Source organism: Neophocaena asiaeorientalis, unplaced genomic scaffold (genome assembly GCF_003031525.2).
Source record: "Neophocaena asiaeorientalis asiaeorientalis breed wild unplaced genomic scaffold, Neophocaena_asiaeorientalis_V1.1 scaffold517, whole genome shotgun sequence".
NCBI classification, from domain to species: Eukaryota; Metazoa; Chordata; class Mammalia; order Artiodactyla; family Phocoenidae; genus Neophocaena; species Neophocaena asiaeorientalis.
Genome location: NW_020172724.1, coordinates 2,681,891 through 2,705,949, shown reverse-complemented (window position 1 = coordinate 2,705,949; position 24,059 = coordinate 2,681,891). Strand labels below are relative to the sequence as shown.

Here is a 24,059-nt window from a genome sequence, read left to right as displayed (position 1 = left end):
AAACAGAACCCTCAGGCCAAGTCCCAGCATTAAAATTGTTACCTTGAAGAAGCCGAGTGGACAGTGTGAAGAGATGAATGGACCGGTGGATGGCTTGTGTGACCATTCTCTAAGTGAGGAAGGGGCCTTCATGTTCACCTCGGAATCTGTAGGAGAGGGGCACCCGGGTAAGTAGGTGGTCCTGGTTGGATGGTGACCTGTACCGGGGGTGGGGGTCGCTGTTACTGAAGGCCTGGAAAACGGTGTGTGTCAGTAACTGTAAGGGGTCTTGGCAAGAACAATATGCAGTATTTTTTTATTCTGTTAATTTGCAGTCTTGTAAAACAGTCACTTGTTATGCAAATAATAGATTGTAAGTTAACGAAGCCGAGGATCTGTGCCGCAGCCCACCACCAGCATCTCCTCACAGTGGGACTGCGACAGAGAACACACGGTTGGTTGGATAAACATACGTGTAAAATGTATCATCAGGTATTAACTCTATATATAGAGATTTTTTTTTTTTGAGTAAAGCTTTATTATCAATGAGCAGCTTAAGTCAACAGAGAATGTTCCCGCAAGCAAGACCACGGGTCACTAAGTTTTGCATGTAAAGCATGTGCAGTTGAGAAATGAACGGCAGTGCGTCCTCAACAGGGGCTGAGACGGATCTCTGGAAGAAAACTCCAGCATTTTATTGGGTCTCTGAAAGGTAGGAGGACTGTGATGTGGGGAAACGAGAGAGGCTTCCGTGAAGACCACAGTGGGAGCCTCAACTTTCTGGGACAGTGGTTCCCAGGCTTCAGGGCGCATCAGCGTCACCCCACGGGCTTGTTAGAACACAACGTGCTGGGCTCCACCCCCAGAGTTTCGGATTTAGTAGATCTTGGGTGAGGCTCAAGAATTTGCATTCTTAAGAAGTTCCCAGGCGATGATGATGTTGCTGATGAGGGAGCCACACTTCCAGAACCACTGGTCTAGGAGAACCTTGGGGGCCAGACACACTGATTTATGTATTTAAGCACCTCTTCAAAATTCGCTAGAGTATTTGAAGTTCTTGGTCACTAATCATCACCAAGTCTGACTTTTTTTCATCTTCCTCATCCTTGTTCTTTCTCAAAGAGCTTTAGCTTTCATACCTCGTAGCCCAGCTTTAGATACCTCAGCGCACTGCTCCTTCCATATGCTTCAGCCGCTGGTTCTCAGCTGGGGAGGGTGTGCCCTTTTCCCGCAAGGGCATTTTGTGGTGTCTGGAACGTTTTGGCTGTCACAGCTGTTGGGGAGCAGGGTGGGCATGGGGTGAGACTGGCATTTAGTGGAGAGAGGCCAGGTGTGCTTCTAAACACCCTGAATGCACAAGACCATCCCCCACAAAGAAGAAATTTTCCAGCCCCAAAGGTCAGTATTGCCATTGAGAAATCTTGGCTTAAACTGAGTTTTGTATGTGACTTAGCTCAATTCAACGTAAATAGCATCTTTAATTCTGCACGACTTTATGAAGTTTCTAGGTTTACCGTACTCATAATCTCAGATCCATTGCTATGTCTGACATATTCTGGACAGCTCCATGACGTGTGAAAGCCATATACAGGTTAGGAGATGGCCATAGATAGGATTCGCTCCATGCGGAGGAAGTGGGTGCTTTGTCACGCAGTGGCCAGTGGTCCCATTGTACACACAACAATGTGCTCAATGGACAGAGAATGAAAATTCCAGCCAATCAGTTGGCTGTTCTGTCTACTTAATGGCAGCCCTTCAATTTGCCTGATTCTCCTTGCGCTTGCCACTATAAATTAGCCATTCATGTTAAGACAGTTTCCTTGGTGTCTTTCTGCTTGTCATTCCAGTGCTGAACTCCTCTCCATCACAAAGATAAAATTAATGCTTCTTTTTCAACTTCCATGAAAACCAACATTGGCTGTCTTAAGACTACTAAGTGATATTGATAGAAATTTCGAAAGCCTCAAGAAACAGTTCAGAAAGGACCTCCTAAGGCATTATCTTAGTCTGTGAAGCTGTCTTAATACCCTTGCTCAACTCCAGCTTTATCCCTAATAAATATCCCTTATCCTATTTCCCTGTGTGCATTGGAAACATGTGATCTGTGTCGTCTAAACGAGCAGAGTCATCCATGGGTGTTGTGTGAGTGGCTCCTAGGAGGCCTGATGGCTGGGTCTAAAGTGGATCTTTGGGAGCAGGAGGCCATGATTGGTAGGGGGTTGCAGAGGCTTGGACTCAGGCAAACCTAGATTTATGAACAGGATCTGCAGGAAGATAGAAAAACTCAAATATATGTTTAGTAGCAGTTTCTGAAGGAAAGATTAGAGAATTCACCTTCAGATTAACTAACATTTTAACTACAGAACTTAATAGGCACTTTCAAAAGCAGAAATGCTTGATTCTGGACCTGCATCCTTAATTTAAAAACTTAAAAAACGACAGGAGGGACACGAGATTTTGGAGGTGATGGATGTTTATTAAACCTTGATGGTGGTGATGGTAATACACGTATGTACATATGACCAAACTTACCAAATTACATACATTAATTATATGCAGATTTTTATATACCAATTATACCCAAATAAAGCTGGAAAAAAACTTATTAATTTACTAAGAGCAGACTCTATGGGTATTTTTGAACACTAAATGAGATGTAATATGTGTAAATAGATGTCACTTTTTTTCCTGAATTTGTGAACATGACGCCAAAGCAAGAGTGGATTTTTCCACAGTGTCTACATACTCGACCATGGGGAGTCTTTTTTTAAAAATTTATTGATTTACTTGTTTTTATTTTTGGCTGCGTTGGTTGTTTGTTGCTACGTGCAGGCCTTCTCTAGTTGCGGCGAGCGGGGGCTACTCTTCGTTGCGTTGCGCGGGCTTCTCATTGTTGTGGCTTCTCTTGTTGCAGAGCACGGGCTCTAGGCACGTGGTCTTCAGTAGTTGTGGCTCGCGGGCTCTAGAGCACAGGCTCAGTAGTTGTGACGCATGGGCTTAGTTGCTCCGCGGCATGTGGGATCTTCCCGGGCCAGGGCTCGAACCTGTGTCCCCTGCGCTGGCAGGCGGATTCTTAACCACTGCGCCACCAGGGAAGCCCTAGGCCATGGGGAGTCTTTAAGGCAAATCGTAGAATAAGATGAAATGCCAGTTCATGTTGGACTCTTTGTCAGTCCCACCTTGATTGAGGAGGTCAAACCCAGCTGTTAGGATATCCGGCTTTCAGGAGGCTGAGTGACGGCGGGAAGGATCTGAGAGCTGCTTGTGGAAGTATTCTGCAAAACAGCAGTGGCAGTAATGTGCAGAGGTTCTCTTACGCGATTCTTACAGGTGTAGTCCCAGAACTGGGCGTGGTATTTTCTACACAGTGCACTGCGTCTTGCGGGGCCAGCGGTACCATGTGTCTGTCCCATCCTAGTCCGCCTCTTGGCACCTAATCTTACTGATGTCATCAGTTAGTGTTTTAATTTCTGTTTCTAGGACTTTTCTAGATGTTAGAATTAAAGGGAATATGCTGAGGAATGAGATACTTTTTAGTTAAAAGAGTGTGTGTGTGTGTGTGTGTGTGTGTGTGTGAATTGCTTTAGGCTCTTGTAACTGGTTTTGGAATATATTTCCTTTTTTAGGGAATTTTATGACTTTATATAGTATACATCATCCAATATTAAGGCAGAAGTGGGAAGAAATTAAAATTCCAAAAAATTTATAATTTCTCTTATTTAAAAAGTGTCCTCTTAGGTAGATTCGATATGTAAACTGACGAAATACCTAATTATTTTAACATTTCAGTTTGCTAGGCTTAATATTCCTGTGATTCTTACACATGTTCATTCTTGTCCAGATAAGATCTGTGACCAGATCAGCGATGCAGTGCTGGATGCGCATCTCAAGCAGGACCCCAATGCCAAGGTGGCCTGCGGTAAGAAACGCCTAATCCCTCCTGCTGGAGACCTGAGTGGGCTGAGCTTGAAAGCTTTGCCTTCAGCACAGCAGAGAGCCAGGGACTTCAGAGCCTGGAGGGCTCCAGGGGTGATAGGTCTAGCCCCCTCACTTTACTGAGGAGATCTTGGGTGCAGCTTAATCAGGCCCTTGGCCAAGGTCACGGGGTAGGGGTCCCGGCATGGAGATCAGAGCCCCGCTCTCCTCATGGTCAGCACCCTGTCCTTTTTGCTGTACAGACCCACCCTTCCCTCTCCAGGGCCACCCTAGCCCCCAGAATGAGCACTGTAGGGACCCGTGCCCCTCTGAGGGTGGACTTGACCCTGACATCTTTACAAATAACCTGCCTTGATTCTCTGCTCAGGACCCCATGCCTAAAGCCCACAGTGGAGTTTTAGCAATAAGGGGGCAGGAGAGGCCTCACGTATGTTGGCTGCATTCTGCATTCTTTATGACCGCATACAGCTAGTGTCTCATTCTAATCCACAAAGCGGTCTTATGATTATCTTCACCCAACAGCTGAGGCTGAATAAGTAGTTCAGGGTCAGGCAAGTATGCAGTAGTAAGTGCGAGGTGTGAAAAGTCAGGTGTGACCCGTTCTTTCCGAGCAGCAGTTCTCCGGGTGGCCTGTGAAGATGGTCGGCATTCGTGCCGGGATTTGCTCCCCTTATTAGCATCATGACTGTTCCTTCTGGAGTCCATTCCTCATGCGGCTCCTTGTGTGTCTCTGTCTCAGCACTGTGAGAGGTCCAGGTGTGGAGCCCCCTTCGCCAGCACGTGGCCACTAACATGTCTCCTTCCCTTCAGAGACGGTGTGTAAGACGGGCATGGTGCTGCTGTGTGGGGAGATCACCTCCATGGCCATGGTGGACTACCAGCGGGTGGTGCGGGACACCATCAAGCACATCGGCTACGACGACTCGGCCAAGGGTGAGGCCAGGGCCCCGGGGCTGAGTCCCACCTGAGGCTCTCCGTCTCCTGGAAGAGCAGATGCCTCCCAGGGGAAGAACGCTCCTAGGCCCGCCTGCCAGGGTCCAGGGCTCACAGCCTCTGGTACAGCAGGGTGGCAGCCCAGGCGGATCAGCCCCCGTCCAGCCATGGCTGACTCTGGTCTTGTTCATGGTCCTGCCATCTTGGAAGAGGAGGAAGCTCCCAGTACAAGGAGCTGCCCTCTGTTGGGGACGTGTTCTCTGCCGGGCTCTGGGGCTGGTCTCTGTGTGCATCTTCCTACCTAACTGTTCGAGGAACTCTGCTCTGCTCCTTACGCAGATGAGGAAGTTGAAGCTTCCATATGTCGGTAACTTGTGTAAGGTGACACGGTCAGTAAGTGGCCGCCCCCCCCACCCTGGTTGGGACTCCTGCACTTTCTACTAAGTTATGCCGCTTCCCCACATAGACAAAGGAGAAGGGGACTCAGTCCAGAACGGTGCCGAAAGCAGGCAGAGGAGACAGGCTGGCCCAGGGCAGCTCCAGTGCCAGGCAGTGTGGGAGCCTACAACCCAGCGAAGGGGCCCAGGCCCTGGCGGGAGCTGAGGAAGAGCTCTGTGATGGGGTAGGAGTGAGAGCTGGAGAGAACTGAGGGCCCTGAAGCAGACTCCCACACCTGGGACGGGCAGGCTGGGAAGGGGCCCAGCCTGGAGGGCGTGAAAGGACAAGGTGCGAGGGCCAGATGCTAGGGCCAGTGTATACTACGTTGTACTTATGGGTTGTTTGGGCTGACGTGTGGCATCTTTGTGGGTCAGGGCAGGCTGGGGTGACGTGCACGCGTCTCCATAAGTGAGAGAGGCTCTCTCTGCGTGAGGGCGCGGACACACAGAAGCTCGGTGCAGCCACCTTCTGGCTCGCCCAAAGGACTCGCTCGAGCACACGAACGTTTTGGGGGCATATCAAGAATCGCTGGGAGGAAACCAGTGAGTACAGGTCGGTTCTCCCAGCCAGCGTGCGGGGTGTCCGCGGAGGAGACGCGTCGTCCCGGAGCAGCAGCCTCCTGACACGTCACCACGCAGAGCCTTCGCCCTGTTCTGCCAGGAAGAGCCGACTTGCTTATGTACACCTAGACCTTGTTCGAGAGCGAACCTTGCTCTGCGTTAGGCAGCAGGAACGTTTCCCGGAGGTACTACATCCCCCGGAAAGGGAGGAGTGGGAGCGCGCCCACCTGTGCCTGTCAGTGCGCCTGCACCAAGCGGCCAGCAGGCTGCGGGCTGGCCGGCAGCCACAAGGCCCTAGGCTAGTGGCTCCCCCTGCCCCTTCCAAGCCCTCCTCCTCTCCCCTTAGTCCCCTGAACTCTGTTCTCCTGAGTCACTTGGAGCCTTTAATTTTCAGCGCTAAGAAGATTTATTATTTAGACCCGGAGTGAGGAGGTGAGTCCTTGGCAGCTAAAGATTGTTCCCTAAAGGTTGTTCCTTGGCTTGTGCATTCAGAAACCGGCACTGCGAACAGGGGCTGCAGAGGACTCCTGAGTGGGGGCACTGCCTGGCATTAGTGATACAGTACAGGGTGCCCGGCGGCCAGTCGGAGGCAGTGTGCAGTGAAGAGCTGCGGCGGGGACCGTCCAAGGACGTTTTCAGAGAGCTAGATGGACTTGTGGAGGGGGATGGGAGGCAGAGGAGGAGCATTCTAGGCAGAGAGCCCTAGTGGAGGTGGCAAAGGAGGTCGTGTTTAAGGCTAAGCCTGAGTTCCCGTTGGCTGAGCGCTCTCAGCCGGGAAGGCCTGGCTGGAGCTGAGCGGTTTCCGGTTTACTTCCTTTGGCGGCAGGTCCCCACTTGAAGCATGAGCATAAACGATAGATCGAACCTAGGCTTTTCTGTGGTTTTGTTTGTTTTAATAAGCCCATTCTGGCCACAGGGGTAGGAGGACAGACTGGAAAGAGGGTGACAGTCATCTCGTCACTGATACGTGTCCCTGTGGTGCGGCCTCTGTGCGTTTTAGCTCCTCATTTGTGTCCATCCTGTAGCTGAGCCCAGTGAGGACCAGTGTCGGGGAGATTGTGCTGTCTGCCCGGCGGCTCCCTCTCAGGGCTCCTTGGCCTGGGCTGCTGCTACCCAAGACTCCATGTCCCAGGCCCCAGCCCGCTGTCCCCACCTGCGGGGGGCTGGCCTCCACCTCTGTGCCTGAGCTTTGGGGACGGCCTGAAGGGGCCGCGGGCACGTCTCGGGCTCAGGGGACTCTGGCTCTGGGAGCGTCTCTGGACGGTTCACATGCACCGTATTGTTCAGTATATTTGATGCTTGGCTTTGGCGTGTGCCTGGGCTTCTGAACGGCAGTGTTGAAAGGGCCCTTGATGCTCATTCAGTGCAGTGATTTTCCACCGGGTCCTGGGAGGTGCCTCTGGGAGGGGCAGAGGGGGCAGGGCCGTGAGTCACGCACCTGCCCTTCAGCCAGGGCAGCTGTAGCTGTTACCTGGCCTTCGTACTGCCGCTCTGTGCAGGATATATATTTATAATCGAGGTGTAATTTAACACTCTGTGGAAGAGTGTTTTTGACTGAAGAGTTGCACGTGATAGGATGGGAAGGATACTGATGTTCCCCGTCCTGGGCCTCAGCTCTGGGCCCAGACGGATGGTGGAGAGACCACCCACGCCGCTAAGTGCCCTGTCGTGTGCCGAGCAGTCCCCCAGGGGCTCCAGCCTCCCTCTGCTCAGGCCTGCTCTCCTTGTGCCTAGGCTTTGACTTCAAGACCTGCAACGTGCTGGTGGCTTTGGAGCAGCAGTCCCCGGATATTGCCCAGTGTGTCCATCTGGACAGAAACGAAGAGGATGTCGGTGCCGGAGACCAGGTCACTAAACGCTGAGCGTTGGCCCTGCGTCAGGACGGTAGTGCAGTGTGCTCTGTGTGAGGGGCTAGCCGGGGAAGTTCATGCATCGTGGACTGAATGCACTATGGGGTAGACCCCCGTCCCCATGCCTGGGGTGAGTCACCTCTTCTTTAGGGTAGCGACTTGAGGGCAGGGAGGGTTGGGGACACCCGGTGTGGGCTTGTCTCCCCTTCTAGAGTGTTGAGTTCGGGGACCACGTCTTCCCCCCACAAGTGCCCAGTGCAAAAGTTACATACCCGCGAGGATGGAGGGCCAGTGGGGCTTTAGATTTGAGGAGGGTTGTTGCCTGTGGTCTGAAGCAGGTGTCTGCTGCAGGGCCTGATGTTCGGCTACGCCACAGACGAGACGGAGGAGTGCATGCCCCTCACCATCATCCTGGCGCACAGACTCAACGCCCGCATGGCGGAACTGCGGCGCTCGGGGCAGCTCCCCTGGCTGCGGCCTGACTCCAAGACGCAGGTGAGCCCCTGCCCTCCGCCCCCTGTGGGGCTCCAGACGCGTGCCTCAAACACCACCCCCCTTCCTCTTGATTCTGATCGTTGTTAGATCCAAATGTTCCGTCTGGGCATTCAAAGAATTGTTGATTCTGAAAAGATCTATTTGTTTCAAAAATCTTCAGCTCCAGATCTTTGCTCCCCTGCCCCCAACACTTTTTTATGAAAAATTTCAGAAGACACAGAAAAATGAAAAGAGCAGTTCTAGGTTTTTAGTGGGGGGGCTTTCTTAGCATAAGTTGACTCTAGTAATATGATTCCCCAATTCCTGCCACAAACCTCCTCTGCAACAGGTTTCAGACTTTTGGTCGCTGCCTATCAGGTCTCCGCGTCTTGAGCAAACCTTGAACACACCGTGAACGAGTACTGTCTGCAGCTCGCTGTGGCCCTTTCGCTTCGTTTCTCATAAGAAGGCTTTGCCGATTCTGACTCTGTGTGGCAAAGCCGCCCTGACCCCTGTGCTCCCTGCAGTGAAGAAATCCACACCGAAGTCTGTACTATTTGAAGGCCGGTGGTGATACACGTGTTGGCACACGCAGAGGCCTCCTGTCCGCCTCCTCTCCCTGCATCCTGACGGCCCTGATGGCCCCTTTCCTCAAGGCTTCCTTCCCCAGCTCCTCTTCCACACTCCAGCGGGGTCTTGGCACTTCCTCTTCCACGCTCTTTCCTCCTGCCCACGCTTGTGAATCCAGCTTTCACCTCTGCACGCTCCGCTTCCAGATCTTCCACCTGCAGGTCTAACTGAATCACCAGCCCCATTTCTCACTCACCCAGCAAACACCCGGGCCCCGGGAGCTCTCCTCAGCTGAAGGAGTGTGATGGAGCCCACCTTTTCCCGGCCCTGTCTGTCTCCACTCTACCTGGGCTCCCGTTTTCCCTCTAGTGCATCCCTTCCGCTCCGGCCCCATTTCCCAGGCCAGGCCCAGGAACAGTGCTGTGTCCTCCCAAAGGTTCTCCCTGCCTGGAAACTTCAGTGACACGAACCCGCGCCCCCCGCACCGGCAGGCGGACCCCCAACCACTGCGCCACCAGGGAAGCCCTGGGCTTCACTTTTAATTTCCTTGTATCTGCTCAGAATTGTCTACAACTTTCTGCTTCCTTCCTACTCGTTATTCTGGTATTTAACGCCTTGTATGGTCTTCCAGCTTTACCTTCTTCTGTCCCCACCCCCAGTCTTTGCTTAAACCATATCCTTTCACTCACGCTCCCCTTTTTTCTCGGTGCTTTGCACCTGCGCTCCCACACTTCGCCTTCCTTGGAAGCTTTCTCTGGCCCCCACCTGTCCGCCAGTGGCCAGCGTGGTTCCCACCTCCTCATGGTCTTCTCTGGCCGCCCTCAGGTGGGACCTCCTCTTGGCCCCGCACTTGGAATTTGGCTCACGTGGTTTTATAGCTCAGCACGGTGCGCGCGACTCTGTCCCGTTCCTCCAGCTTCACAGAGGTGCATCCTTCTCACCCCAAGTGTAAGGCCACACAAGGCAGAAGTTGCATATTGGCTGTACCTGGGGCAAGGGAGTACCTCTGTGGCCTAAAAGAAGCCCACCCTTGGGACTTTTGGTGTTATCCACGTGACCCCCGAGGTGAGAAGGGGGATCATGAGCATCCCTCAGGTGTTCTTTGCGGTTGTGGGCAGGAGAGCGAAAACATGTAGATTGTGATGGTGCCAAAAGAAGAGAGCCCTCCCCGTCCTGTGCCAGAGCTGTGCTGTGGTGGGAAGCAGGTGGGAGATTCACAGAAAGGAAATCCTAGAACAGGGATGGGAGGAAGTAAGTGGGGTGACTCGGGTTTCCTTCTCCCCGCCTGAGGGTAAGGACTAGAGGGTCCACCTACTGGACCCGCTGAGATAGGAAAGGCCTCCTGTATTTGCTTAGTAATAGAACGTTTCTGAGTTCAGAAGGCAGTGAGGGAGGGAGGGGAGGATGGGCTCTTCCAGGCTTTCCCTTCCCGCAAGGAGACACTGAATTCTCTTACAAATGCTACTTCGGATACCAAAGTCGGCCTCACTCCCCTGCCAGAGGCAGGCCCTGAGCCAGCGGGCATCAGAGAGGGTGCGGGGGTCTGCTGACAGAGCCTCTCCCTGAGGCCCTCGGCCGGCCTCCACGTGGCCGCTGCACTGGGACGGGCACCCTGCCAGGAAGAATGTCCGGGCCTTCTCCTCTATACCTTACTGGTAAAGGATTTTCATCATTTACCCAGAGTGTCGACTGTGAACAGGAGGAACCTTTCCACCTGAGCAAATTCTTGCTGCTGATACTGAGAACTGAGTGGCAGCACGGATGGCTATTTTTGTACCTGGCCAGAGTTGTGTTTTCCACGGTGTACTTTTCCCCACATCTTGCTGACGTGATGAGATAAGAGCGACGCTTGGGGCCCTTTGCTCTGCCACAGCTCTGCTTGGGGTCTGTGGCAGGGCAGGGGAGTCGGTAGCAGTGGAGATGGGCCTCAGCAGCTGTGCAGGATAGGAGCCTTCTCCTGAGGCCAGGTGCCACAGGTCGGGTCCCAGAGCCGCCCGCCAAGGCCCCAACTCCAGCTCCCTCTCACAGGGCCCTGTGTGCACGCGGCCCAGCGTTAAGGGCTGCTCTCGGAGCACGGGCGGTGTGCGTCTGCCCGTCTCACCAGGATCTGGCATCGTGGGGTCAGGGCTCTTTCCCTTCCTTCTGCTGGATCCCACCCTTTGGCTCTTTGGACCAGGCAGGACATAGAGTAGCGTTTGATACACGTCCCGTGTTTGATGGATATCTGAGGGGCCTTTGGGCAGGCCGGGACCTCGCCTCAGGCATAGCCCCAGGGGCCGCTGTTTGCTGCCCTGTGGTCCTGTCAAGGCCCTTGGGGTGGGGAGCAGTCATGTGCCTGCCGGCCAGTGTCCCTGCCAGACCACGCAGCGTAGCTGCACTCCTGCAGGCGCACAGCCCCTCTGGGCACTGCCCTTGTGGGTCCATGCTGCCTCGGGTAGTGATGGGGCCTGTGGCTCCAGCCTTGAGGGTCTTGGGTGACGACCTTGTGCTGGGCAGAGCTGCAGGCACCAGGCCGCACAGCGCAAGGTCACAGCCCACCTCTGCTGGCTGTGCGATCTTGAGCTCTAGAGCGTTTATGTTCTGGAACCTCAGCTTTCTTGTCTTTAAAGTGGGGTTGGTAACAGCTTCTCACGACTTTTGGCATGGCTTGTCGCGTACAGTACACACTCGGTCTGGCTGAGTGTGTTTTGCTGGCTTCTCTTTTCTTTTCCCAGCCTCATCTGCCATCCTCACCATCCCTTTCCCTCTCGCTCTGTAAGCCCAGGGTGCCCAGGCTGCTGTCCTTCGTCGCGGGACAGCTCAGGCTGTGATGTCGGGCTCTCGCGCCCTCCTGACGCGTCGGTAGAGGACAGAGTGCAGAGGCATTTTCTCCGTGCTGCTCTGGGCGGGACACAGCGTTGGGGGCAGGCAGAGCACTGTTGGCCCCTGGGCTTTTCACTGACTGGCGTGTGACTTCAGGGAAGTTGTTTCACTTCTCAGAGCCTGGTCTTCCTCATTTGTAAAGTGGAGACAGTAATGCCGATCTTGCTGGGATGGTTTAAATATTCATCGATAATACATAGAGTGGGCACAGAACAGACCCACGCTGGAGGGAGTGAACCCCCGCTCTGTCCCTGTGGCCTGCGCGGGAGCTGCAGGCAGGATCCTTCCCTCCACGCGCTCTGCTTTTCCTTGCTTTTGTGCAGACACACAGAGGCTGGTGACCCAGAGCTTGCTGCTCCCTCCACTTCAGTCCTCCTGGCTCGAGTCCCTGTCACCCTGTCCCTCCAGCAGGCAAGGCCTCTGGCCCCATATGCTTCCAGAGCTCCTCCACCGAGGGGGCCGGGGCAGTGGGCGTGTGGCCTGTGGCCTCCTGTGTTCCTTGGTGGGAGCCGGGGTGTCTTGGTCCTGGGCCACGGAGGGTCAAGACAGGGCTTTGGCAGAGGGACATTTGCTGGCACCCAGAGCCCTCTGAGGTAGGAGGAGTGGAGTCTAGCGGGTCACAGAGTGGAAACTCTGTGACACCCGAGTCTCCAAGTGGCACTGATTGTGGTCCCAGGTGGGAATAGCTTGTGCCTCGTGCCCAGTCATCTCACAGCACCAGGCAGTTATCCAGTTGAAGAATGTGTCAGATGAACTTGCCTGAAGGCCCTTTGAGGACAGGGGCTCCCTCTGGCTCCTGGGCACCTGCGCCTGGCAGCAGTGTGTCCTGAACTCAGGGCAGGGCCTCACGACGTTTCCTCCCTCCCTGCCCCCCGCCAGGTGACAGTGCAGTACACGCAGGAGAGCGGCGCCGTCGTCCCTGTGCGCATCCACACCATCGTCATCTCCGTGCAGCACAACGAAGACATAACGCTGGAGGACATGCGCAGGGCGCTGAAGGAGCAGGTGGTCGGGGCCGTGGTGCCGGCCCAGTACCTGGACAAGGACACCATCTACCACCTGCAGCCCAGCGGGCGGTTTGTCATCGGAGGCCCCCAGGTGCGTCCTCGGCTCTGCACGAGGCCCTGCCTTTGCTTACCTCCCTGAGTGCAAAGGCCGCAGGAGGGTGGTGGCTTTGTGTGGCTCGGCCAGGTAGGTCTGGCCCTGGACGAAATGTGAAGTCAGCTTGTTCTGTGAAGCCTGCTGTGCGCCCTTGAGTACAGGAGGAACGGGGACATGTCCCCAGGAGGCTCCCCCTCAGTGCTGCCTGGCCCTCCCGCTCGAGACGTCTCACACGTGTCCAGCTGCCGCCTGACCCTGCCCGGGGCTAACTCACCATCATGGGCGCTGAGCTTGCCCGGGTGGCGCTTCCTGGGTCTTGGCCACACGTGACCTGCAGCTCTTGTGGGCACCAAGGTGGGGCTGTGTTTTAGATGGGGACGTGGGGGTGCCCCTTTCTCCTGTGCAGCTGGCGTGAGCAGTCGGAGAGTGCCCTAGACCCTCCGAGAGGCTGCTGACCACTGCCGGGGCACCTCCCTGTGGACGTGTTGCCGCAAAGCAGAGTCCCTAGGTTGGGTGCTATAGCCAAAGTAGCGCAGAAACCCAGGGTGAAAGGAAGGCACAGCTCACTGTTTTCCTGCAGGACTTCTCAGGGCCTCGGCATGCTGCTGTGAACTGTGGCTCTCTAAGCGGGGTAGGGGGGGATGGTGTAGTATGCAGACTTCCCCCATGCCCCCAAACGTCTTTGTTGACAGAGATGCACAGAGCAGACACCTGAGGAAATGGGCAACTTAACGTTTGCCGGGTGGCACCAGCTGGGGCACAGCCCGGGGTGTATTTGTCACAGCGTGGTTTCCTCCTGCACTTGGATTTCTCCGTTATGATTGACTCCTACAAACAAAGGCTTTACGAGCGGGCTGTGACCCCAGCTGGCCCACCTTTTGCCCTTTCTGACGAGGCTCTGACAGGTGACCTGACTTCTGTGACTAGTCAGTGATTGAACTGGGATTAGAGCCCAGGGTTTCTGGCTGACTCCCAGCCAAGGGGTCTTTGGAACGTGTGCCCCCAGAAGCTTCGGGGACCACCTCCAAGTTGTGGTCCAGCGGCCACTGCAGTGCTTTGGCCGCCCCCTCCTCCCACATCCTCCCTCTGTGTCTTCCTGTCCCTCCGCAGGGGGACGCAGGCGTCACTGGCCGTAAGATCATTGTGGACACCTATGGCGGCTGGGGGGCGCACGGCGGGGGCGCCTTCTCCGGGAAGGACTACACCAAGGTGGACCGCTCGGCCGCGTACGCTGCCCGCTGGGTGGCCAAGTCCCTGGTGAAGGCGGGGCTCTGCCGGAGAGTGCTTGTACAGGTGGGTCGGACCCCCAGGTCTACCCTGAGTAAGGGCACCCTGGCCTAGGGGAAGGCCCACACTTTGCCGGAGGATGTGACTCTGTGTGTGTCGTGTTGGGCTCTGTGGCCGGTGCCCTGCAAACCTGGGAGCGGGAAAACTAAGTCTTCAGGCAGTGGGGCACGTACAGAAACTGCCCACCGTGAAGATGGCAGGGATTTCTAGGCAGATGGGGGGCTGGGGGAACGTGTTGGGCAGGGCGTGTGTGGTTTCAGCATCCCCTCCCTGAGGATGTCAGGGTCTCTGCAAGGGGCCCGTCCTTGACCCTGGACTCTTCTGGAAGGTGTCCTATGCCATTGGTGTGGCCGAGCCACTGTCCATTTCCATCTTCACCTACGGAACGTCCCAGAAGACAGAGAGAGAGCTGCTGGATGTGGTCAACAAGAACTTCGACCTTCGGCCTGGCGTCATCGTTAGGTAAAAGGACCGCCCCCTCTGTTGGGCAGGACCCTCTTCCCTCACCCGGTGCTCAGCTCACTGGAAAGGGAAGCAGAAGGAAGGATGTTCGGCCTCCCAGAAGCAGGAGGGGCTTCAGGCTCTTGGTCCAGCACAGTGCAAACCCCAAATGCAGGATGTCTGGTTTTCAGGTTGAAGGCGGCTGGGTCGGGTCCCTGCTGGCCCAGCAGACCCTGACCCCAGGGGGGCCATCTTTGAGCAGGTGGGGGATCTTAGGAAAATAATCACGGGGCCCGTTGGCTGGGAATTTAGTCGGCAAGTCCAGCCCCACCTGCTCTCGTTTCTGATGCCACCCCTGCTGCGTGGAGCTTGGCGGTGTTGATGTCGGTCTGGGCAAGTGAGTGGAGTGGAGAGTAGGCCAGAGTTCAAATCCCTGGTTCCTGCTGCATTTGTGTGATCAGTCGGGCTGTCCCTGAACTCTGAGCCTGTTTCCTAAGCACCAGTGGCAGTCACCTCATAAGACGTGGCACGGCGGAGACAGAACACTTACGGGGAGTTAGTTGTTCTCGGGTGGGTAACACCACCCACACAGATTGTCGTAGTCTCTTAATTGCTCCTGTACCCAAATTCGGAGGAAGGAACTCTGCTCTTTTTCCATTAGAAATGACCTTTTTTTCTGCTGAACACGCAGGGACTTGGATTTGAAGAAGCCCATCTACCAGAAGACGGCATGCTACGGCCATTTCGGAAGAAGCGAGTTCCCCTGGGAAGTTCCGAAAAAGCTTGTGTTTTAGTGCTGGTGGGACCAGGCCTGGCCACACCGTGGAGGCATCTGGGTGGAACAGAGGCGTGTTCCTCTTTTCTAGGACCCCAACTCTCAGATCTCCCAGACCCCGGGCTGGGCCTTGCCCACCCACTGCCGCCTCCCTGGCAAAGCCAGGCCCCTCTGATTTAGCAGGAGGAGGTGGGCCTCCTGGTGCCGGGCTCAGATCTCCTCGTGAGGACAGTCACGAGGTTCCCCTGCCTCTCCCTCAGGCCAAGGCGATGCGAATTTAGTGGAAATCCCACTCGTGTCGGCAGTAAATCCCCTCGCTCACCTTCTACCACGGCCTGGACGCTGACCAGCCCCTGCCTCCCTGGCGTGTGCCGAGGGCAGCACACGGCGCAGATCTCAGGGCTCCGTGTGGGCCTGGGTGTGCCGGGGCTGCCCCTCACGTCTGCGGCCGTGCGGTCAGCGTCCTGAGCCCAGGCCTTCCAGAGGCCCTCCCAGGCTGGGCTTGTGGCAGGGGTGAGAGCGTCTAGTGTGTAAGGGACTGAGCTACTCACTGATCTCATTTCTTCTTCACTGCAACACAGTGAGGTGACCCCCTGTGTTACCTGCATGTATAGATGGGGAAGCCGAAGTAGCTTTCACAAGGCTCCACAGCTGCATGGGTCAGGGCCTAGATGTGAGAGCGGGAGCCCATACACCGTGTCTCCCCCCGCCAGCGCCCCCATCTCATGCCAGAGACAGGTCTGAGCGATGACCAGGTGCATTGAGATGAGGCTGTGACCTCTGTCCTGAAGACTTGAGGTCTCTGGGAATTAGGGGATTAAGCCCTTGGTGAGCCCTGGGCCATGATCTGCAGAGTCAGGACAGACCCAGAGGGGTGTTTCCTTTGCCTCTTTTATTTCAGAAGACAGTTCGGGGTGCGCTGGCTATCCTGGCCCACGGGGCTGGGCTGGAGTTGGGAATTAAGAGGCAGCGGTATAATCCCAGCCCCTGACCACTCAGGGACATGCAGGGCTGGGCCTGTGGACCCCTGGGGAAAGGGTCCAAGGCCAGTCCTGTCCCATTGGGCTTCCTAGAGCAGGAGCCGTGTTCCTCCTGCTTGGCCCTTAAACAGGGGATGGAACCCTGTGTCCTCCACGGCTCGCTCTCTCTCTGGCCCTTCTGTAACCCCTGCAGTCTGACTGCTGTTAGAATCAGTGGGTGAGCCCCTCAGACCCCACTTCCAGAGAGGACAGCCCTAAGGCCTGAATATCAGATGTTAAATGGTGACTCAAAGTGGCAGGGCTTGACTCCTAATGGGAGATAAGTCAGGATGTTGAGGTGATTTCTGCCTTTACCAGGCAGCCTCTGGGGGCAGCTCTACCCCTGAGGTCCTGGGTGCTCCTTTGTGCACCGGGGTCTTGGAAGCTGCACATTCCCCAGCCTTTCCATCTGTGGCTGGCACCCACTCCCCCCATCCCCCTTCCTCAGCCTGGGCCTCTGACAGCTGCACCTCTACGTTCTCCCCAGCTCCCCAGACCACAGGCTCAGGTAGGGGCCTCCGGCTTCTGGAGAACACTGCGGACTGGCCTGCTCTCTAGGGCACACAGTGCTGGATCTGGCTGGGAGACACAGCCCAGGAAGCCTCATCTGGGTGGCAGACGGCCAGCAGCTGGGCTCTAGGCCTGAAGCACGAAGACCCTTGGCTTTCTCTTCCCCTCAGGGAAAAGGCAGCTTGTTCAGGGCAGAGAAAGGAGCCCAGATCTCCATAAAAGCCTAGAGCTGGTGTGTGTGATACGGAAGCTCAGGTCTCTCTCAGGGCTCCAGGTCACCCAGGAAGTCTTGAGTTCCTTTCGGGAGAGGGAGGCTCAGCCTTGCAGGTGGCTGAGTTCCTCTAACCTGGGCCATATTCGAAGTGAAAATTCAGAATTTTATACTTTCCCCACCCGCTGGAGAAACAAGGTTTTTTTGGGTCAACACTGTTTATATGAAACTAGAGTCCATTTGTTAATAGTTCCTGCTAAACCGGTGAATAAAAACACAAGGAGCAACTACTCTATGCTTAGTTTTTGTCTACAACCCCCTAGAAACCTCCCCTCCAAGTAACATTACCTGATCCCCGTCCCGCAGCGAAGCAGGTTGCCAGCCAGGGTCCCTCCGATCCCGTGTGTGCGGGTCCAGCCAGCACAGGTTACGGCGTCTCGTGCCACCTCCTGCGGCATCACCGCGTCACCGTATTCATTCTGCAGCATGCCGCCCAGAGGCAGGCGTTCCTAGCAAACCCGTGTCACACGTGGAGACCCTGAGGCCCGAAGTGGGATGGCAGTGTGGCCGAGGGCACCTGGCTGGCAGGTGGCTTCAGAGTGTGCCCCCTCCATCGTCAGGCATTTGTGCCCCTTGTCCTCACCTGGTTCCTTCTGCTGCCCCTCCCTGCGTGTTGTCTGCAGTAAGCCTGGCACGAGGCGGGCGCTCGTGCCGTATTGGTCAGCCGGTTCGGTGGACTGAAGTGAGGTGAGTGAGTGAAGGGGCTTGGTTGGCAGAGAGACGAGCCAGGCCTTCGGCGGGTGCACGTTTCCCTTCACACGTCTCGTGAGGAGAGTTAACAGACCATCGTTTGGATGAGAGATTGTCCCCGCAGGAGCCCCCGGAGAGGTCGTCCTGGGGCGTGGTCAGAGCAGGCGGTGGGGAGGGGGTCAGCTCTGGGGAAACGTCCGGAGGACGGAGAGACTGCGGAAAGAGGTTTCTGGTGACACCCCGGCGCAAGACAGGCTGACCAGGGCGCCAGGAAGGACAGACCTGGGAGTGTGGCAGAGAGAGGAGACCTGTGCTCTAGCGGCTATTGCCTGGGCTGTGCAATGACTACCTTTCCTAGAAAATAACACACATGAGAACACATAAAAGATGCACGAGAGCCGTGTTAGGATATGTGCCCGGGAGGGAAGGTGGTAGAACAATGGCTCTGTAGGCAGCAAAGGCCGAATAATTAGTGAAAGCATGGAGGGGAAGCCCTTTCTGGGCCATGAAGTTCCCAAGTGTCAAGTGTCAGGGAAATGAAATAGCAAAGCAGGAGGGAAGGGATTTTTTGGTGGGGAGCGTCCTTCGGAGCTAAGTGAAGATGAGTGCGGGTCGCCCACGTGGAATGACACCAGCGGCTTACGTGACATGAGGCCTCCGAGTGCCCAGGGACTTCAGCCACATGGAGGTTGTCGGTGACCTGGGGAAAGGAGACTCCTTAAAATAATGTGGCCGTGTTTCGCACCCCAGTTGTAATCCTTGAGTACCTCTAATACACCAGGTATTAGCTCTCAGTGTCCCATGTGCCTGCCCACTACCCATCTGTCTGCCCTCGTTCTGGGCTCTCCCACCCACCCCACTCCAGACTCCCTGGCTTCACCAAACAGGCCCCACTCACTCCTGCCCCAGGACCTTTGCAAGTGCCATTCTTTCTGTGATACACTTCTTCTGCCTTTGGATGGATGCTCTGTCTCATCCTGTAGGTTTCAGATGAAATTTCTGTGTTTCTGAAAAACCCCTTCCTTGGTAACCTCCCCTTTCTACTCCGATGTTTTCTTTCTTGTTCAGTGTGTATAATGTGTAAATATGTGATTTCCTCGTTTAACCTTGGGGCCCAAACCCCTCGTGTCTCCTCCTATACCCACCCACCCTCTCGTCTCTTCACAGGTGGTTCCTCCGAACCCTTCCAGTCTCCGTTTACTAATCACCCTCCAGAAAGACTCTCCCAAACATCCTCCGTAAATGATGGCCATCTTACTCTCGTCCTGAGCCATCAAAAGCTGTAATTCCTTGTGGGTGGCTGTGCTTGCTTGTTCACGCCTGTCGCATCCATAGGACTCAGAATTCTTTTATTTATTTATTCATTCATTCATTCATTCATTCATTTATGGCTGCATTGGGTCTTTGTTGCTGTGCGCGGGCTTTCTCTAGTTCCGGTGAGCAGGGGCTATTCGTTGCGGTGCGCGGCGGTGGCTTGTTGCAGAGCATGGGCTCTAGGCACATGAGCTTCAGGAGTTGTGGCTCGCAGGCTCTGGAGCGCAGGCTCAGTAGTTGTGGCGCACAGGTTTAGTTGCTCCGCAGCATGTGGGATCTTCCCGGACCAGGACTTAAACCCGTGTCCCCTGCATTGGCAGGAGGATTCTTAGCCACTGCACCACCAGGGAAGCCCCAGACTCAGAATTCTTGAGGTCTTGCCTTGGCTGCTTTGTTTGCCATTTCATACCTGGCTCCAGTGCAGGGCCTGGCACAGAGAAGGTGCTCGATGTAGTCATATCAGAATGAATCCTAGGTGTGCCCATCTCTCCTGCTCCCTGAGCTCCCCTTATCAAAGAGGTTCTGCAGGCGCTGCGAATCCTGCTTGCCCTCCGGTGGGTTCTGTGCCAGGCTCAGGTGCCCAGAGATGTAGATGTAGATTACTATCCTTCATCAGAGTTGTGTGGAGGTTTGTTGTTTGGTGTGTGTGTGTGTGTGTTTTAGCACTTGTTAGGAAGGAGCACTGTAACCGTGAGTAGTTACACAGCAATCACTTGGCAGTTTAATGTTTCAACACTGGAAGTGAACAGGGAATGAACGGCACGATATGACAAAGCCCATTTCCCACAGAGGGTCCAGAGGAAGGTGACGTCAGATGGGGAGGCACTCGGAGGCGGGTATCGAGGAAGGGGAGTTGGGAGTTTGGTCTGAGAGGTGGTGGTGGATGGAGGGGTGGGGGAATGAAAGGCGAATGGGAGAAACAGCCGTGGGTGGCTGGGGTGAAAGGCTTGGAAATTGAAACTTCAGGAGAAATTTTGGCCTGGGACAAATTCCCCAGAGCAGATGTGACCCAGGCACAGTGTAAGAAGCAGTGACACCATAGCCAAGATGTGGAAGCAACCTAAGTGTCCACCAATGGAAGGATAAATAAAGAAGATGTGTCGTATATGTACAGTGGAACATCACTCAGGAGCAAGGAGGAAATCCTGCCGTTTGCAACAACGTGGATGAACCTGGAGGGCGTTGTGCTGAGTGAGGTAAGTCGGGGAAAGACACACACTGTATGACGTCACTTACGTGTGGGATCTACAAAAGCCAAACTCACAGAAAAGAGTAGGATGGTGGTTACCAGGGGCTCGAGGGGGTGGGAGGGTGAGTGGATGGGGGAGTGGGGAGATGTTGGTTAAAGGGTACACACTTCCAGTTAAAAGGTAAGTTCTGGGGATCTAATGTATAGCATGGTGATTACAGCTAACAGCAGTGTATTATATACTTAAAAATTGCTAAGAGAGCAGATCTTAAACGTTCCCACCACAAAAAAGAAACGGTAACTACATGGCATGACGGAGGTGTGAGCTAACGCGCTGGTGGTAATCATTGTGCAGTGTGTCAGTGTGTCAAATCAGCACTTTGCACACCTTAAACTTATACAATGTTACATGTCAGTTACATCTCAGTTAGTCTGTGGGGAAAACTGAGCCAGACACCTGGTTCCTGGGCTCTAAGGTCTACTGCCGTGGCATCTTCATGAAAGAGGTTTTGGAGAAATAAGGAAGAGGGGCTGTATTCTGAGTTCAGTTCGTATCAGCCCTAGATGCAAAAAAATGTGGGGAGGAAAATAATTCATTGGAAGAGGAAACCAACCAGGGGGAACAGGGGAGTTTACAGCCCCCAAAATCCGCGTCAAAGGTGGCATTGGACGTCCCCTTACAATATGGGAGGTTACAGCAGACCCATTTGATGTGACTGTCACAGGACAGTGTGAGACTCAAAAGGCATAAGGGAAATAATTCGCTAACTCTGATGTCATAAAAGAAATTCTTGTGCATTAGGTGAAAAAACCCACAAAGATAAAACATAACTGACAAATGGAAAATATTTATGATGTCAAATTTAATGAACCACAGATCAATAAGAAAGCAGCCAAAACCCCAGAAGTAAATGGACAAAGTATAAGGACAGGAATAAACATGTAATTAAAGAAATGGAAGAAACCACAAGAAATGAAAGTTGCTCGAAGGCGCACATTTCAAGGAATAACTTTTTAAAAATGCAATATTGTATTTTGGCGAACAAATGGCTGGGGGGAAATGTTCTTAAAATCCAGGGCTGGCAAAGACGTAAGGAAATGTGCATTTCCAAATTCGGTCGGTGTGACTTGTTACAAACTTTCTGGAGGGTACTTCGTTCTTTTTTCTTGAAATTTAAATGCCATGTGTGTCAGGTTTGACCCTTGGGTCAGAGGTGCCATCAAGATAGGGAGGGAGTGCTTTGCTCCCAGACCTATGGGTCAGGTGGCCACACCCTGTCCTGAGGACAGCAGGAGGGCAAGGTCCGTGTGGGCTGACCGGATCAGGGTGGGAGGGGGGAGGGGGGACTCTCAGGAAGCCCACGTCTGTTCTTGGCCTCCTAAGAGCAGGACTCCCTCCCTTGCTGCCAAGGCTGAGGGGGCTACCTCTAGGGGGTTTTGTGGAGCCCCCAAAAGATGGCCCTGGGACACGGGGGCTGGGAGGAGCCCCCGTCCTGCACAAGCCAAGGCTGCAGCTGCTGAGGCGATCATGGCAGCCTAAGAGGACCATTCAGATCCCCAGGTTACAGAGGAGGAAACTGAGGCTCAGGCGGGTGAGGCCACTTCTGAGGATCCCCACTCAGTAAAGGGCAGACCCCGTCCCCGGGCAGGATGGGAACCACGGTGTGGCGGCACGATTCCCCTTCCCTTCGTTGGGAGAAGTGGCTGGATCGTGTCCTCACCCAGCACTGGGCCTCGTCCTGCTGCTCTGGCGGGGTGTGAGGACACTCGGAGCTGTGCATGTTCTCCAGCAGGAGGGGCAGCCCCTTGGGGACAACATCAAGTATACTAACGTTCACAGTATGGGAGTCCCAGAAGGAGAAGAGAGTGAAAGGGGTAGAAAATGTATTTGATGAAATTATGGCTGAAAATTTCCCAAAGCTGAAGAAGGAAACAGATTTCCAGGTACAGATAGCACAGAGGGTCTCAAACAAGATGGACCCAAACAGACCCACACCAAGGTATATCAAGATAATTAAAATGGCGAAAGTTAAAGAGAATTTTAAGGGCAGCAAGAGAAAAAAAAAAAAGATTCACATACAAGGGGACCCTCATCAGCCAATTTTTCTGCAGAAACTTCACAGGCCAGAAGGGAGCTCTTACAACTCAATGTAAAAAAAACCCAAACAACCCAATAAAAAAAATGGACAAGACCTGAGCAGACATTTTTCCAAAGAACACATACAGGTGGCCAACATTCACATGAAAAGATGCTCAACATCACTAAGCATCAGGAGATGAAAATCACAACCACAATGAGGTATCACCTTGAACCTGTCATAATGGCTATGATCAAAAAGAGAATAAATAAGGAGTTCCTTGGTAGTCCAGTGGTTAGGACTCGGTGCTTTCACTGCCATGGCCCGGGTTCAACCCCTGGTCCGGGAACTAAGATCTCACAAGCTGCGCGGCATGACTGAAAAAAAAAAATCCACAGAGAGAGAGAATAAATAATAAATGTTGGTGAAGATGTGGAGAAAAGGGAACCCTAGTACATATACCATTTGTGGGAATGGTATATGGAAAACAGTATGGAGGTTCCTCAAAAAATTAAAAATAGAACTACCATATGATTCAGCAATTCCACTCCTGGGTGCTTATCTGAAGAAAACAAAAACACGAATTCAAAAAGATACATGCATCCTATATTCATAACTGCATTATTTACAGCAGCTAAGATAAGGGGCAAACTAAGTGTCCATCAGCAGAGGAATGGAGAAGAAGATGTGGTACGTATTGACGATGGAATATTATTCAGCCGTAAAAAAGAATGGAGTTTTGCCATTTGCAACAACATGAATGGACCTGGAGAGTATTATGCTTAGTGAAATAAATCAAACAGAGAAAGACAAATACTGTATGTTGTCACGGATATTTGAAATCTAAAAAGCAAAACGAATGAATATAACAAAAAGGAAACAGACTCACAGATACAGAGAATAAACTAGCGGTTACCATAATAGGGAGAGAAGCGGGGAGGGGCAAGATAGGGGCAGGATTAAGAGGTAAAGCACTATCTTTAATATAAATTGGTGACAAGGGAATATTGTACAGCACAGGGAATACAGCCAATATTTTATAATAACTTTAAATGGAGTATAGTCTATAAAAATATTGAATCACTGTTGTATACCTGAAGATAATATAATGTTACAGATCAACTATAGTTTAATTTAAAAAACAAACAAACAGAGCTTCTAGACTTGGGTCACACATCTGATGATCCAGATGGAGCACTTCTCAGGGAGCACATGCTACCCGAGCCCTGGGCCCTTGTTTTTCTCCCCCCACTTTTTCCCTCCGTGGCTGCCAGGCGTTCCCTGCCCCTCCTCTTCCTCCACGCTGTCAAGTGAATCCACATGTGGAGTTGATGGTGGGAGGATGTTCTCTTCCACCCCTTCCTCCAGGAAGCCCAGGCGGGGCCCTGAGCTGGCTTCTCACCAAGGGGTCTTTGTCCTCCCCGTCGTCCTCCCTCAGGGGCTGGGTCTTCCCTGAACACGCTCATCCAGAACGTGCAAATGAGTTACCTCCTAGCTTCATGACCAAATCCCAAATCACCCCAAGGCCCACTATAATAGCTCACCTTTGTCCAAATGTAATTTTGAATTATCTATATTTGTTTTTAGTTTAAAGAACTCTTTTTGCATAAGTTTTTTACTTTTTCTCAGATTGTATCTCAATAGTATTATAAACAAACTTCTGGATAGTATTTAGTAAGTAGTGGGTTTTTTTTTGTTTGTTTGTTTTTTTTTTGCGATACGCGGGCCTCTCACTGTTGCGGCCTCTCCCGTCGCGGAGCACAGGCTCCGGACGCACAGGCT

General features: G+C 53.6%; 1 protein-coding gene across 1 annotated transcript; it reads left to right on the top strand.

Annotated features, from left to right (window-relative positions):
- The first annotated feature begins 55 nt into the window (after positions 1 to 55).
- On the top strand, positions 56 to 17,228 carry MAT1A (methionine adenosyltransferase 1A). Its single transcript, XM_024740223.1, has 9 exons — positions 56 to 167; positions 3,821 to 3,898; positions 4,726 to 4,848; positions 7,581 to 7,693; positions 8,048 to 8,191; positions 12,482 to 12,700; positions 13,814 to 13,996; positions 14,319 to 14,452; positions 15,123 to 17,228. Exons 1-9 carry the CDS (start codon positions 74 to 76, stop codon positions 15,223 to 15,225), a joined length of 1,191 nt encoding a protein of 396 aa, XP_024595991.1. The 5' UTR covers positions 56 to 73; the 3' UTR covers positions 15,226 to 17,228.
- The last annotated feature ends 6,831 nt before the right edge of the window (positions 17,229 to 24,059 follow it).

Excerpts from the sequence above, each read along its gene's own strand:
- MAT1A (XM_024740223.1), top strand. The coding sequence starts at position 74 with ATGAATGGACCGGTGGATGGCTTGTGTGACCATTCTCTAAGTGAGGAA. Across the intron at positions 168-3,820 it reads TGTAGGAGAGGGGCACCCGG|ATAAGATCTGTGACCAGATC; the intron begins GTAAGTAGGTGG and ends ATTCTTGTCCAG. Across the intron at positions 3,899-4,725 it reads CAATGCCAAGGTGGCCTGCG|AGACGGTGTGTAAGACGGGC; the intron begins GTAAGAAACGCC and ends CCTTCCCTTCAG.